Below are 15,686 nucleotides of genomic sequence, written 5' to 3'. Positions count from 1 at the left end.
CGTGCGACCCTACTAACATCACCAAAGCTTTAACTTGTCAGTATTGGCAAGTTACCATGGTAAGCTGGATAATCCATGGCTAGGTAGGTCACTTTGCTGTGTGTGTATCAGGGCCTTAAAGGGCCAAAATTTTTTTTTTTTTTTAATACAAATGATGCTGTTGTTATGGAAATGGTCATTTTATAGCTTGCTTATTGTTTATTTTATCTTAATTTTTATTTTTTTGGTGGTGGTTGGGGGGGGGGGGGGGGTGTAGATTGGGGGTTCGGGGATGCAAGGAACGGGCAGCTGTGACAGGACCCTCTGGACAGGCCATCATGATTTCCATTAGGTATTCTCCACATCTGTGACCTGAAACAAAAACAAAAAGCAGGTTTACTTTCTAAATACAACACAATTACAGTCCTACAGATTTGACTAGACAACTTGAACTTCAATCTGAATCAAAGTCTTTAAAATGTCGTACCTTAAACCAGTTGGGGCAGTTGTGGCCTAATGGTTAGAGAGTTGAATTTCTAACCCGAAGGTCAGTGCTCCGGGTGTGTGTGTTCAGTACTCACCGCTGTGTGTGTGCACTTGAATGGGTGAAATGCAGCACACAAATTAAGAGTATAGGACACCATACTTTGGCTACACATCACATTCAGTAACCGGGAACGGTCTTGTCCAGCTGAAGCCACTGCTTTGGGTCACCTTTTCAAAGGAAGATGAAATCTCAGCATTCTGTGCAGGAAGATGAAGCAGATGTCTGATTATTAATTTAAACTTTACATCTGCTTTTTTTAATGGAGAGTCAAATTGTGGCATGTTAATAGAGCCACTTGGCTCAATAAAGAATGAGAATTACAAAGAAACTTGATTGCTGTTATAAAAGTCTCACCTTGTGACAAGCTATCTTTGTTCCAGAGGGTCTTCTTGGGCATGTACAGGTTGTGTCTGCTTGGATAGTACCCGTACATCAATGCAGGGTGTGCACTGGTGTATGGGGACAGAAGCCAATGAAATGGCAGTATTCTGTGGAGACAGATGGGAGAGACACCTTAAACTACATCTTTTGGTACTTTGTTCACTTTTGTATGATACATGATTACATGTAATCTTTGTGGAAATGAAGATCTTACCTTGGGATAAGGTATCTTTGTTCCAGAGGTTGTTCTCGGGCATCTGTAGGTTGTGACTGTCTGGATAGAACTTGTACATCAATGCAGGCTGCACACTGGTATGTGGAGACAGGGAGTTCTGGCGCTGGAGCGGCCCGTCCGGTCCTTGGGTGCTGATTTTTGCTTGCTAATAAATAAAGTACTTAAACCAGTTGTGAGCACTGACATTTTTCAATTCAATGCGCTGCTCTGGGTCGGTTTGCAGGAGAGAGCAAAGTAGTTCACAGCATTCTGTGCAGAAAGACAGGAGAGATTATTACTTTGTTCTGTTGTGTATGAATTAGAATTACAAGTGTTCTTAGGGTGCTTTCACACCTGCCTCATTTAGTTTGGTTGAATCGTACCAGAGTTCGTTTGCCCCTTTGGTGTGGTTCGTTTGGGCAGGTGGGAAAGCAGCCATCGCACTCGGGTGCGCGCCAAAAGCGGACCAAACAAGCGTACCGAGACCTGCTTGAAGAGGTGGTCTCGGTACGCTTTCAAACGAACTCTGGAGCGGTTCGCTTGAGATGTGAAAGCAATCGACCCAGTTAACGGATCAACGAACCAAATTATATCATTTTCATAACGGAAAATATGATATAAAAATCAGTAATGTCTGATTCTGTGAGTGAGCACATTATTTACAATATCTGAAAGCCAACGATCGCCTCTGGTGTGTAATTACACTTCTCCGTGCGAGAATGCTGTCCCGACGAAGTCTCAATTCCCGCTCTGCTTCATTATAAAATTCAAATGGTCTCTCTCGACAGACACACGGACAACAGGTCGCCTACTAGACAGCGCTGGGAAATCCAGAGATGGAGAGAGAGAGAAAGAGCGCGGATTTGAATTTGCCGCAGCAAATATGAATTAACTGCGGGAGAGACGGCTACATTTATAAAGTGTTTGTGTGTGTCTCGACAGTTACAAATAAAGCCACAATAAGCTCATGGAGCTAGCTTGTGAATCATTATCTTGATGGATGACGCAGCGAAAACTCTGACCAATAAGAGGACAGTTGTACTCGCATGTGACTTGCCTGAATGCATTTTGGTACGCTTTGAAGTGTTGCCATGTGAAAGCGAACCGAACCAAGAAGAAAATGCAACATTGTAACAAATTTAGTCCCTGTTTCGGAACAAAACAAGCGATCCATAGGTGTGAAAACACCCTTAAAATGAAGATCTCACCTTGTGACAAGCCATCTTTGGTCCAGGTGTTTTCATCGAGCTCATCCAAGTCTTCTGACTCCGGAAACTTCCCGCACAGCAGAGCAAACATGAGTATCCCGAGGGACCAAACTGTCGCTGGTTCCCCGTGATACTCTCCGTTTATCTCAAATTCTGGGGGGCAGTACTCTTTTGTTCCTGGAAGAAAGAGATTAATCCTGTTAACGGCCCCCAACTCATCACCAAATCTTGAGACCTACCTTATGGATTTGAGGGATATACATACCAGCAAAGAACGTGTATCCTGCATCAGTCAGGATTTCGCCAGACCCAAATTCAATTAGTTTGACGTCCAGGCTGTCGGGGTTAATTAGCAGGTTTTCTAATTTGATGTCGCGGTGCAGCACTCCCCGTTGGCAGCATGTCTGAGCTGCCAGTGTTGCCTGCTTTATGATAACTGATGCTATGTCCTCTGTGATGGTGCCTTCGTGACGGTCTAGAAATTCAATCAAGTTCTCACAGTGTGGAGGCCGCTCTAGAACCATAACGTATTGTTCAGGCTCCTCCGCCCAGTCCAAGAGCTGGATGATTTGGGGAACCTTGGGGCCATTGTTGGCCAGAATTAGCAGACCGATCTCCTGTGGAACGAGTTCAGGATAGCCCTCCTAAAAGAAAGACAATTCTTATGATCTTATATGGAGAAAGGATGCAGTCCTAAACTACTGACAACAGCAGTTTATCTATTGACAAATTGACTGAGAGAAACAGAGTACGTACAATGTCCATCCATCCTATAGCCACACTGTCAGCGAATTTCAGCGCCACCTGGTGAGCAAAACAAAAAATGGATTTGAGTTAGAATTTTTTACAATTAATAAGTGTGCAGAGTTCATATTATTTCACTCATTAACCTTGAACAAACATGATCAGTTTCATTAATTTAAATTCTAAGCATGTCAAGCATGTCTAATAATTCAAACAGATCTGAGAGGTCAAGTAGTGAACATAAGATACACTAAGAATGCTTGAAAAGAAGAGAGTGATTCGAGTATAAGACAGGGCAAGAACACTTTGATAAACAAATATTGTAAGTAAAATAAGTGATACCTCATGGCCATCTGTCAAGCGAATCCCTGCATAAACGCTTCCGAAGCCTCCTTCACCGAGCTTCCCTCCAATTTCATAGCTGCATGAATTGATGTCTGTTAAAAGGAAAACAAGATGAGTTGACATGAAAACTGCTTTGCCTGAGTAAAGGCAGTTATTGTATCAAACGTGTGTTTGTCTTATGTTGGAGTTGTGACCGTAAACTTACTGATAATCTCCTTAACCTCAGACTGCTGATTAAAGTACTGAAACCAGTTATGGAGACAGATGTTGTCCAATTCAAGCCGCTTCTCTGGGCTTCTTTGCAGGAGAGAGCAAAGTAATTCACAGCATTCTGTGAAGAACGATAAGAGAAGTCCAATTATTACCTTAAACTTCACACCCACTCTCTATGATTAAGAGTCTAAGCTGAAAGATCGAAATATTACTGCATTACCCACACAACTATTTTTTATTACTTTGCTCTATTTAGTATGAATTAGAATTACAAGTGTTCTTAAAATGAAGATCTCACCTTGTGACAAGCCATCTTTGGTCCAGGTGTTTTCATCGAACTCATCCAAGTCTTCTGACTTCGGAAACTTCCCGCACAGCAGAGCAAACATGAGTATCCCGAGGGACCAAACTGTCGCTGGTTCCCCGTGATACTCTCCGTTTATCTCAAATTCTGGGGGGCAGTACTCTTTTGTTCCTGGAAGAAAGAGATTAATCCTGTTAACGGCCCCCAACTCATCACCAAATCTTGAGACCTACCTTATGGATTTGAGAGATATACATACCAGCAAAGGACGTGTATCCTGCATCAGTCAGGATTTCGCCACACCCAAAGTCAATTAGTTTGACGTCCAGGCTGTCGGGGTTAATTAGCAGGTTTTCTAATTTGATGTCGCGGTGCAGCACTCCCCGTTGGCAGCATGTCTGAGCTGCCAGTGTTGCCTGCTTTATGATAACTGATGCTATGTCCTCTGTGATGGTGCCTTCGTGACGGTCTAGAAATTCAATCAAGTTCTCACAGTGTGGAGGCCGCTCTAGAACCATAACGTATTGTTCAGGCTCCTCCGCCCAGTCCAAGAGCTGGATGATTTGGGGAACCTTGGGGCCATTATTGGCCAGAATTAGGAGACCGATCTCCTGTGGAACAAGTTCAGGATAGCCCTCCTAAAAGAAAGACAATTCTTATGATCTTATATGGAGAAAGGATGCAGTCCTGGACTACTGACAACAGCAGTTTATCTATTGACAAATTGACTGAGAGAAACAGAGTACGTACAATGTCCATCCATCCTATAGCCACACTGTCAGCGAATTTCAGCGCCACCTGGTGAGCAAAACAAAAAATGGATTTGAGTTAGAATTATTTACAATTAATAAGTGTGCAGAGTTCATATTATTTCACTCATTAACCTTGAACAAACATGATCAGTTTCATTAATTTTAATTCTAAGCATGTCTAATAATTCAAACAGATCTGAGAGGTCAAGTAGTGAACATAAGACAAGTGTAAACAGGGCAAAAATAGTTTATCAAAAAGATATTGCAAATAAAATAAGTACCTTAAGGCCATCTGTCAAGCGAATTCCTGCATAAACGCTTCCGAATCCTCCTTCACCGAGCTTCCTGACAACTTCATAGCTGCATGAATTGATGTCTGTTAAGAGAAAAATAGGAGGAGTTGACATGAGTAAAGACAGATATTATATTAAAAGTTTGTCTGTGTTGTGTTATGTCAGAGTCATGAGTTAACCTACCAATAATCTCATAATCCTCCAGTTGATTTAACTGAGGCGATACAGTGTCCTCTGTCGGTCCGACTGACGCATGGGGAACATCACCTCTACAGTCTGATATCGCCCAGACTGTAGCTTGAGGAACGTCCTCTCTACAGTCTGATATCGCCCAGACTGTAGCTTGAGGAACGTCCTCTCTACAGTCTGATATCGCCCAGACTGTAGCTTGAGGGACGTCCTCTCTACAGTCTGATATCGCCCAGACTGTAGCTTGAGGGACGTCCTCTCTACAGTCTGATATCGCCCAGACTGTAGCTTGAGGGACGTCCTCTCTACAGTCTGGTATCGCCCAGACTGTAGCTTGAGGGACGTCCTCTCTACAGTCTGATATCGCCCAGACTGTAGCTTGAGGGACGTCCTCTCTACAGTCTGATATCGCCCAGACTGTAGCTTGAGGGACGTCCTCTCTACAGTCTGATATCGCCCAGACTGTAGCTTGAGGGACGTCCTCTCTACAGTCTGATATCGCCCAGACTGTAGCTTGAGGAACGTCCTCTCTACAGTCTGATATCGCCCAGACTGTAGCTTGAGGAACGTCCTCTCTACAGTCTGATATCGCCCAGACTGTAGCTTGAGGGACGTCCTCTCTACAGTCTGATATCGCCCAGACTGTAGCTTGAGGAACGTCCTCTCTACAGTCTGATATCGCCCAGACTGTAGCTTGAGGAACGTCCTCTCTACAGTCTGATATCGCACAGACTGGACCTTGTAGGACATCGACTCTACAGTCTGAAATGACACAGACTGGGACGTGGGGGACATCCACAGTCCAGTCAGCCACTACACGGACTGGAACTCGAGGGACATTGGCTCTATAGTCACTGACTGTAGCTCGGGGGATGTCAACACTCAAGTCAGTCGCAACACAGACTGAAGTTTGGAGGGTATTGTCATGAAAGGCTGAGAAGACGCAGCTCAAAGCGTTGAGGACGTCAGTACTCCAATCGGACAAATCTCCGACTACATCCTGGAAAACCTCATCACTCCACTCATCGTTGACTTCAGCACAAACAGGTTCCTCTGCAACTGGGAGGACTTCAGGTTCACTGGTGGCATGATGAGAAGTCAGATCTGAAGAGGCAAATGATATCAACCAAAAGATATTTTTAATGAAATACTATTTATAAAAGATTTCATAACCATATATATTACTGGATACACATATTACTGCAACTAAGCTTGCTGTAAATTATGAAGCGAGTTTTTGGGGCATTTACACATCAAATTCGTGCATTCCTCTTTCTCAGTTTCTCAACATGCATCTATGCTCAGTGTTGGGGAAAGTTACTTTTAAAAGTAATGCATTACAATATTGCATTACATCCTAAAAAAGGAACTAATTGCGTTAGTTACTTTATATGAAAAGTAATGCATTACATTACTTTTGCTTTACTTTTTCTCACCTGGGCTGGGCTTGCTTGTCAGATTTTTTTGTTGTTGTTATTAAAAAAATTTTTTTTGCAAATGTTAAAGCCCTTTCTCACCAAAAGTGAAATGAATAAGTCTTAGGCTGAAGGTGAACCTTTCAGCTGTGCTGCCAAACTGGATTAAAGAATAGGATTTCTAAATCTAATATAAAGTAATTTTTGCTTATTAGTATTGTTGAATTAGATCACTGATGGTCAGCAGCAAAAACATTGCTTAATAAAGTGAGATTAAATACATAAAGTATATTTGTGTAATTTAATACAGTTAATTATTACTTGTTTGCGTAATTCTGAGATTGAATTTTACTGTTTTTATTAATTTAGAGCAATACTGAATGTTTTCTTGCAAGTGAGATGAGTAAATGCATGTTCACATTTAGTCTAGAACTACAATAACCATCTTGTTCACACAGCGCACACAACACCTCTGACCTTTATTCCTATCAACATGGGGACTGGAAAGCTGTCAGTCAATAAATGTGAAAAATTAACTTAGATATTTTGTTGTAAATTTAAAAAGTAATGTTACTTTAACAGTTACTTGAAAAAGATTCTGATTACGTAACTCAAGTTACTTGTAATGCCTTACCCCCAACACTGTCTATGAATTCATTGTTAGCTAACTGTGTGATTTGCATATGTACATTTCTGAAATCCATTACACAGTAGTCACCTCTGATAACAAATCACAATAAATTATAATGAAGACACATGCATTTTCTGTAAAGTTGCTTTGAAAAGGCATAATTATTATTCTTGAGCAATTTCACCTTGTTAGGACTTGTAAAGGCAGCTTACAAACTTCAATAAAAATCTGAGGTAATACATCTGTTTAAATGCATTTACTCTCCATTATAAGTCAAGTATATTATGTTTCTGAATTCTGTAGTAAAGTTTTTAGTTCACAGTCGTGCATTATTTATTAATAATGCAAAATCACACTTTAAAAAAAACTGAACTTTGAAGTTTTCCCCAAGAAAACTTAATAAATAGTACATGTCTGGTCCTCTTTCTCACCTTGACTTGAGCTGGTCTTATTGTTTTTTCCCTTCCTCCTGCCTTTCTCTTTTCTCCAGCCTTTCTTCTTTGGTGTACAGTTGTGTAAACTGTCAGAACCATCTACACATTTAACACAAGAAATGAGTGAACCCATTTTCAAATGCTAAATACGCTGCAAGAAATGCCAGTAGAAAACATTCAGCAAACTAATCAAGAATGTGAAAAGTGACAAGAGTGCAATTGTGACGTCACGTTCTATAATGCTTTCCAATGCTGGCTTCGTGAGTGGTCAGCGTCACTGTGTGGGCGGGGCTTCTGTGAGGCGCTCAACTCGTAGCGTCGAGTTCACGGAACCAATCAGAGCAAACTACTTCAGGTAAATTAACTGGGATGAACCGACATTTTGGCGAAAATCTGTACAGAAACCGTTACTTGAATAGATGTGATAACTTAAAATTTTATGTGGATAAAACTGCGTTTACGGTGAAATTACCATCACCCAGATTTAATGTTTACCCGGATTTAATGTAAACTCTGTCTAACGATGTCAAGCCTAAAAAGAGACTGCATTTCCATCGACATACAGTTGCAAGAAAAAGTAAGTGAACCACTTGCAGAATCTGTGAAAATGTGAATAATTTTTATAAAATAACACAGATCATACAATTTTTTTTTTTTATTTTTTTTTTTAAATTTAGTTCTGTCCTGACTCCTGAGTAAGATATTTTACATAAAAGATGTTTGCATTTAGTTCACAAGACAAAACAATAGCTGAATTTATTAAAATAACCCCATTCAGAAGTGTGTGAACCATTGATTCTCAATACTGCGTGTGGTTACCTGATGATCTACGACTGTTTTTTTGTTTTTGTTTTGTTTTGTGATGGTTGTTCATGAGTCTCTTGTTTGTCCTGAGCAGTTAAACTGAGCTCTGTTCTTCAGAAAAATCCTCCAGCTCCTGCAGATTCATCAGTTTTCAAGCATTTTTTGCATTTTAGACCCTTTCCAGCAGTGACTGAATGATTTTGAGATACATCTATTCATGCTGAGGACAACTGAGGGATTCAAACACAACTATTAAAAAAGGTTCAAACATTCACTGATGCTCCAGAAGTAAACACGATGCAGTAAGAGCCGGGGGGTGAAAAATTTGAATTCAAATATCAAGGTAAATTGTATTTAATTTGTCTTCCGGGAAACATGAAAGTATCTTCTGTTGCTTCTGAAGGGCAGTACTAAATGAAAAACAATGATATTTAAACAAAATAAGAAAAATTGTGACATCTTCATCCTGTTCAAAAGTTTTCACCCCCCGGCTCTTAATGAATCATGTTTCCTTCTGGAGCATCAGTGAATGTTTGAACCTTTTAATAGTTGTGTTTGAGTCCCTCAGTGTGAAAATATGGATTTCAAAATCATTCAGTCACTGCTGGAAAGGGTTCACAAACTTTTTCTTGCAACTGTATTGTATACTGCACGATTAATCATTAAAGGATTGCCATCTTGTCTCGATTCAAACACTCACGTGATCTACTTTTAAATTACAACTATTCGAGCTGTGTCTATTAAATATTTGACAAGTAATAAGCTGTACGATAACATCGAAACATGCGTTTCTAATTCAGAGAGAGCAGCTGTCATGTAGGCCTCTCGGTATAAAATGGCCACACAGTCTTTTCCTCCACACAGTATCATTATTTCTTTCTTACAATAATTCAAATTATTTCAGAAGTAATTGGATAAAAGTTTATAGTTTAGGTATTAACACTGACGTCAACGGTATCGATTGAAATAGAGTAAATCGCCTTTTGAACATAAATAAAGAATGATCAGTTACATCGTTATGCCATTAGGTGGCAACAAGTGACTTTTCGTATTTGTCATTTATTCATTCATTAAAGGAACACTCCACTTTTTTTGAAAATAGGCTCATTTTCCAACTCCCCTAGAGTTAAACAGTTGATTTTTACCATTTTCGAATCCATTCAGCCGATCTCCGGGTCTGGCTGTACGACTTTTAGCATAGCTTAGCATAGTTCATTGAATCTGATTAGACCGTTAGCATCTTGTTCAAAAATGACCAAAGAGTTTCATATTTTTCCTATTTAAAACTTGACTCTTCTGTAGTTACATCATGTAAGGCCGACGGAAAATGAAAAGTTGTGATTTTCTAGGCTGATATGGCTAGGAACTATACTCTCATTCTGGCATAATAAGGAACTTTGCTGCTGTACCATGGGTGCAGCAGGCACAATGTTATTATGCAGTGCCTGTGACCCTCTGCTTGCACAGGGAGCGTGCCTTGCAATCATGGAGACATTTATGAGAGACACTGCGTAATATCGTAAGTTGCTGCGTAAGTTTTAAATAGGAAAAATATCGAAACTCTTTGGTCATTTTTGAGTGAGATGCTAACGGTCTAATCAGTTTCAATGAACTATGCTAAGCTATGCTAAAAGTGGTACTGCCAGACCCGGAGATGGGCTGAATGGATTCGAAAACGGTAAAACTCAACTGTTTAACTCTAGGGAGTTAAACTATTCTATTTTCAAAAAAAGTGGAGCGTTTCTTTAAGAGATTAGTTCAAAATCACTGATTGACACAAGTGAAGTCTTTGTGAGTGAGTCATTGAATCATCATCATTTAATCATTTATTCAAATTAAATTTAAAAGAAAATTAAATATTTTTTTTAAATAAACTGCAGCAACTAACATCAGCTCTAGTAAATATATTACATATTTATTTTGTTTAGTTGTCTATTTAGAATCATAGCCGAATTGTGATCTCTGTTTTAAACAAACAAAAAATTGTCCAGAATTTCCAGAATCCTGTGTAAAAATAGCATCATAACCTCATACTTTAAAAAAGGTTGTGAGGAGGGGCAAATCAACTCATCAGTACTCGTTAAATATTGAAAAAAAGAAGAAAGAATCACGTCAACATCACATTTCAACACTTTTAACCATTATTTAAGAAAATGGTCAATAATATTATATATATTTCTAAATACATTATTATGCAAATCATTGCGATTTTTAGATTGCACATCGACCCTTTCCCTTAAAACTGATTCACCTTTAACCCTCTACCACACACATTATGATAAATCTGTAGAAAAAAATATTTGATGCTGTTTCTTTTCTTATAATGGCTTAACTTGAAGTGCTGTAAAAAAAAAAAAAAAAAAAAAAATTGGAAAAAAATATTATTTTAAGGTACTTTATTATATGTTGCCATATGGAAATAACAGAATAAGTGTAAGTGTTTTGTATTGTTCCTCAGAAACAACAGAAATGTTGTTTGTATTGAATCAAATGCTGCTATTATAAGCTTTAGCAGTAAATATAAACAACACCTTATACTTATTTTCCAACATCTTGTGCTTTTATTTATTCCATTATATTTTGCTCAATAATGCTTTATATTCTTTGAATTTAATTAAGTTTTTCATGAATATTATTAAAAATGCAAATGTAGACAGTTAAAAACAAATATAATACGTATCATCATGTATCATAAAACATTGACATAAAACCTAAAACATTGCAGTTCATGAAAATTCAACATTATGCAATCTTATGAGAAGAAGGTTATGAACATGAACCCCCCATAATCCTTGAAACTTCATTAACCCTCTGGAGCCATATGGATTATTTTTTATGATGGATGGATGCACTTTTTTGGGCTTCAAAACCTCATGCCTCCTTCATTATAAAGCTAGGAAGAGCCAGGATATTTTTTAATATAACTCCAATTGTGTTGATCTGAAAGAAGACTGCTTTTTCTAAGAAACTAATGCAGCATTTAATTCACTGACACTGTATCCTCTGAGTTGTAGCCTATAATTGAATTTTTTTAAGAAACTTGCAATGATATTTACTTATTGTATAAAGCACTAAAAATGTAAGTATAATTACTGCTTTTTCAGTATAGAGAGCAGGGTTATTATCGTTAACTAAAACCATAAAAATAAAATATAAATAAAGTTACAATTATTTTATTTCAGCTACAGTTGCCAGGGCAAAATTTCAAATTTTCATTTAATTTATATTGAAGTACTAAAATAACTAAAAATGAACTAAAACTGAAACTTAGTAAAATAAATAAATAAACAAAAACACTGAGCCCACTAAAAATGTACCGGTAACTAAAACTAAAATGAAAGCAGAATGAAAAACACCCCCATAATTTTGTCTACATATTCTCAAAAGTCAACACGTCTCAAATAGTTTTGAATTGATTCATCTCTTCTAATACTTTGTTTTAGTATTTAATTGCACAGACTGTATTCAGCGCATGTGTAGTTCTGATTTACATCATTGTTTGATGTCTTCACTGCTGTACATCTCCCGCGTTTGCTCTTTCATCTGCCCGCCTCCCGCTGCTGTGAATGGGCGGAGCGGAGACAGTGCGTCATTACGCCACTCGTGTCACTACAGAAGTGGGTGCTTGAATGCACCAGGTTAAATCCTCAACCAACGCAGGCGTCAAGCTAAGTAGATTGAAGAGAATTCAGCGCAGTTGATTTTTGATAGCCAGGAGACCTCAGGTGAGCACGCGATGTGTGGGTGAAGAGCTCTGTTCAGCGGGGGTCGCGGAGATCGTGTTTTCCATCGGAAGTTGCTAAGTCAGAATTTCCCATCTAATACAGGTTGCTTTCTCGGCCCTCGGTCAGCACTCGGTAACCTTATCCTTGCATTAGATTTGTCATCAGCTGTTCTTTGTAAATAGGACCTGTGTTTAAACGCGTTGATGTGCGCAGACTAGCGCCGAGCTGTTATTGACTGCGGCTCTCTATTTTGGTTCGGTTAGTCAAGATGTGACATTGCGGAAAGTCGTCATAAGGACTAGGGAACTTTCTCCATGTTCATTGCGTATCGGAACTTGCATGCAATTGAATGGGGAAAGTCAAATGACGCCAATATATAGCATTTTGATGTTTGTTACGTCGTGTTGTTTTGTGAGGGTTGCGTTAAACTTTTCTTTTTTCAAAACTAACTCATTAAAGCTACTCGTTTGGGCTTTTAAAGTGCAAACCTTTAAGTACTGTTCGTCGTCAAACTAGTAGTTTATTTATATGTTTTGTAAATATCCCGTTCTTCATATATTGGGTGGTTGTTTTGGTTGAAATCCTGAATCGGACTTGGTAACTTGTCAAGCTCGAGCGTAAATCGGCTCAGATTTTGAAGCCCCAGATGTGGCGCCTGAATTATCACATGCTGCAGTTTATGCCAAATAACACGATTCTAGTTTTTGAGGGAATGTGTCGCATGTTGGACAAGATTGGATTTTGTTAATGGATTTTCAAGTTTGGAACTGTTTGTCTCTGTTTTCAGGACCTTGTTTTGATAAAGAGCCAGATAATGTTGGTGTCATGAAGAGTCGAGCAGATTTGAATTCTGAGTTGTCTGTCATGTTTTATAAAGGTTTAGGTTTTAGTTTTCTTTAACTAGACCTACTTGGGTCAATGTCAAAACACTTGTGCTGCTATTGAAGTGGGATACAGGTTTGGTGGTATGGTTAGGTTTATGGATAAAGGTGCAATATGTAAGATTCTTCACTAGGCCAGTGTTTATATATTTTTGTTCACTTGAGTACTTACAATATCCCAAATGTTTGCAACTATTTGTAAATCATGAGAAAATTGCAATTTTAACCAAGGCTCCGTGACGTGTGAGGAGTTGCCTGTCAATTGCGTCATACCAGCGTTACCCTCGTTTCCGGTTTTATTTTGTAGAAACCATGGAAACACCAAAGACGCTTTAATATTTACATGTTTTAAATGACAAGGCAACAACTGTTTTGATATATTGATAGACCGAAAACTAATAATTGTTATATAGCTGAACATGTTTAGTCTTATTGTTTAAATCTAATTTTCTTGATTTTCATGCTTTACCATGCCTCAGAGAAAAACACTATTTTGTGAAGTAGCTAATATAGCATGATCAGATGCAGCTTTGTTTGTAGTAACAGCAATATATAATTTTCTCCATCATACAATACGTTTTAAAATTAATTGCATGCCATTTATCAACACAAGCCATCCAGCATTTAATATGATATTCTAAAATCGATCTATCTTAATGCAGTTTGTAACAGTGTCTCACAGCAGCCGCCGAGTGAACGCACAGAGTAACGTTATAACATCATTTTCAACACTCTCAAATGTATCTAATATGATAAACAGAGCTGCATTACCTCATACTCATGACCGGAAAAGCGGTGACGGTGTCATAATAAAAGTCCCGCTGCTCACGGCGTGTGTTGTGCAATCGCTCCAGCTCCTCGTTCAGCTCCCACAACACTCGCTCCTGCTCTGCTTCATACTACAGTAATGTTAATAATCGCATCCATGAACATGATTTCTTCTAGACTCCAATTCCTATTCTTTTGCACCGTCCGTTGAGATGAAGACCACATGTCCCAAGATTTCTTGCTCAAACTTGGCGTAATAAAGCTACGCCTTTGTTTTGAATAGGCCTCTAGCAGACAGAAATGATTACATATTGCACCATTTAAGTTGTAATAGAATTATAGAAATAATTACCAACGGGTATTGTTTTAAATGTAAGTATTACGTAAAAACATGCATGTACACAATAAGTCAATTTAAAGGCATTAATTTAAAGGTTAGTACATTGTAGTTACAAACCCTTAATGTGAAGTGGATCGTAAGTTTGACACATTTCATCTGTTTATATTCATCATTTTAATGCACTATTGTTGTTCTTTCAGACAAAATGGATATTAAGTAGGGATGCACTGATGTATCGACCAATAAACACAATTATTTTTCCAAATTGGCCATTGTTTAAAGGGTTAGTTCACCCAAAAATGAAAATAATGTCATTTATTACTCACCCTCATGTCATTCTACACCCATAAGACCTTCGTTCATCTTCGGAACACAAATTAAGATATTTTAGTTGAAATTCGATGGCTCAGTGAGGGCCTGCATAGACACCAATGGTTCTTTCTCTCTCAAGATCCATAAAGGTACTAAAAACATATTTAAATCAGTTCATGTGAGTACATTGGATCTATAGTAATGTTATAAAGTGATGAGAATATTTTTTGTGCGCCAAAAATACAAAATAATGACTTTTGAACAATATCTAGTGATGGCCGATTTCATAACACTGCTTCATGAAGCTTCGGAGCTTTACGAATCAAATCAGTGGATCGGATCGCCAAAGTCACATGATTTCAGCAATTTGCTGGTTTGATACGTGATACAAAAGATGATGGTGTCATTATCCAGCTCAGTTTAGTTCAATGTTGTTTTAACTCTGCTCAATTAGCCTACAGTGTCAATGTTACAAAGTTCATCAATTATGAAACGAGTTGAATTCATAAGCAGCTCTACAGAATGATATAGTGTCATTGTTTAGCTCAATTCAATGTTGAATTCAGTGCAAAGTTATTGTCATTATCATCTCAATTCTGTTCAATTTATGCTCTCATCCAATAGTGTCAGTGCAGTTTAATCAGTAATATTAGTAAATATTAAAGTGTCTAAGTTTATGGTAAAGAAAATACTCAATGTTATCTGCTTAACAAAATATGAGCCAATATTTAAAAAAGCTAAACAAAAACTTTTCATGTCAGATACCGACATGGTCATTGATACTGTCCTCAAGTGAGGATATTTTAACTGCTCTCTTGTTATTTTGCTGAAATGTACAGTAGTGGTTTGGGTTTGGACTTGTACCACTTTACTGATCAAAGCAATATGTCTTGTTCAGAGCCTTTGATAAATCTGTAAATGTTCTGTTTTTCCATTGTCGCACGTCCCTTAACAAACATTGTCAGTTGAAGTAGTTAAAGTGGTATAGCATTTGTTTGTTTTGAATACCTTTTTTGTGCTTGATCTGTGTCCTTTTTATGACCATCAGCAGGGCAAAGAAATGGTGGTGAATACAAAAACACACAAACAGAGGTTATTGGATTTGATCCATGCTAGGTACCAGAAAACATTTTTACAGATCCACAATCCATCTTATACCAGCGTCTCTAATAATCATACTGGTGGACTTTTGCCAGTAAATGGATTA

General features: G+C 38.2%; 2 protein-coding genes and 1 long non-coding RNA gene across 6 annotated transcripts in view; 1 reads left to right on the top strand and 2 right to left on the bottom strand.

The window, feature by feature from the left end:
- Positions 1–265: 265 nt before the first annotated feature.
- Positions 266–4,694, bottom strand: LOC137034281 (uncharacterized). The gene is made up of 11 exons (XM_067407050.1): positions 4,686–4,694; positions 4,195–4,573; positions 3,904–4,106; positions 3,624–3,804; positions 3,416–3,510; positions 3,086–3,133; positions 2,595–2,973; positions 2,330–2,506; positions 1,122–1,391; positions 881–1,014; positions 266–723 (listed from the first exon to the last, which is right to left on the bottom strand). The coding sequence occupies exons 1-9, from the start codon at positions 4,692–4,694 to the stop codon at positions 1,288–1,290; spliced, it is 1,575 nt and encodes a 524-aa protein (XP_067263151.1). The 3' UTR covers positions 266–723; positions 881–1,014; positions 1,122–1,287.
- Positions 4,695–5,922: 1,228 nt separating this feature from the next.
- On the bottom strand, positions 5,923–12,073 carry LOC137033907 (uncharacterized). Its single transcript, XR_010896884.1, has 3 exons — positions 11,945–12,073; positions 7,647–7,748; positions 5,923–6,273 (listed from the first exon to the last, which is right to left on the bottom strand). It is a non-coding gene; the product is annotated as an uncharacterized lncRNA (long non-coding RNA).
- clip1a (CAP-GLY domain containing linker protein 1a) overlaps positions 12,031–15,686 on the top strand; it is a 50,827-nt gene continuing 47,171 nt past the window's right edge. For 3 of the 4 annotated variants that reach the window (XM_067406369.1, XM_067406368.1, XM_067406366.1), the window contains exon 1: positions 12,031–12,178. The gene's annotated coding sequence lies outside the window, so the exon portion shown is untranslated. Of the gene's footprint in view, positions 12,311–15,686 lie in introns of all 4 variants that reach the window. The other variant, XM_067406367.1, reaches the window with a different exon arrangement.

This window comes from Chanodichthys erythropterus, chromosome 13 (assembly GCF_024489055.1).
Source record: "Chanodichthys erythropterus isolate Z2021 chromosome 13, ASM2448905v1, whole genome shotgun sequence".
NCBI lineage: Eukaryota > Metazoa > Chordata > Actinopteri > Cypriniformes > Xenocyprididae > Chanodichthys > Chanodichthys erythropterus.
This window is presented reverse-complemented; position numbering and strand designations above follow the sequence as displayed.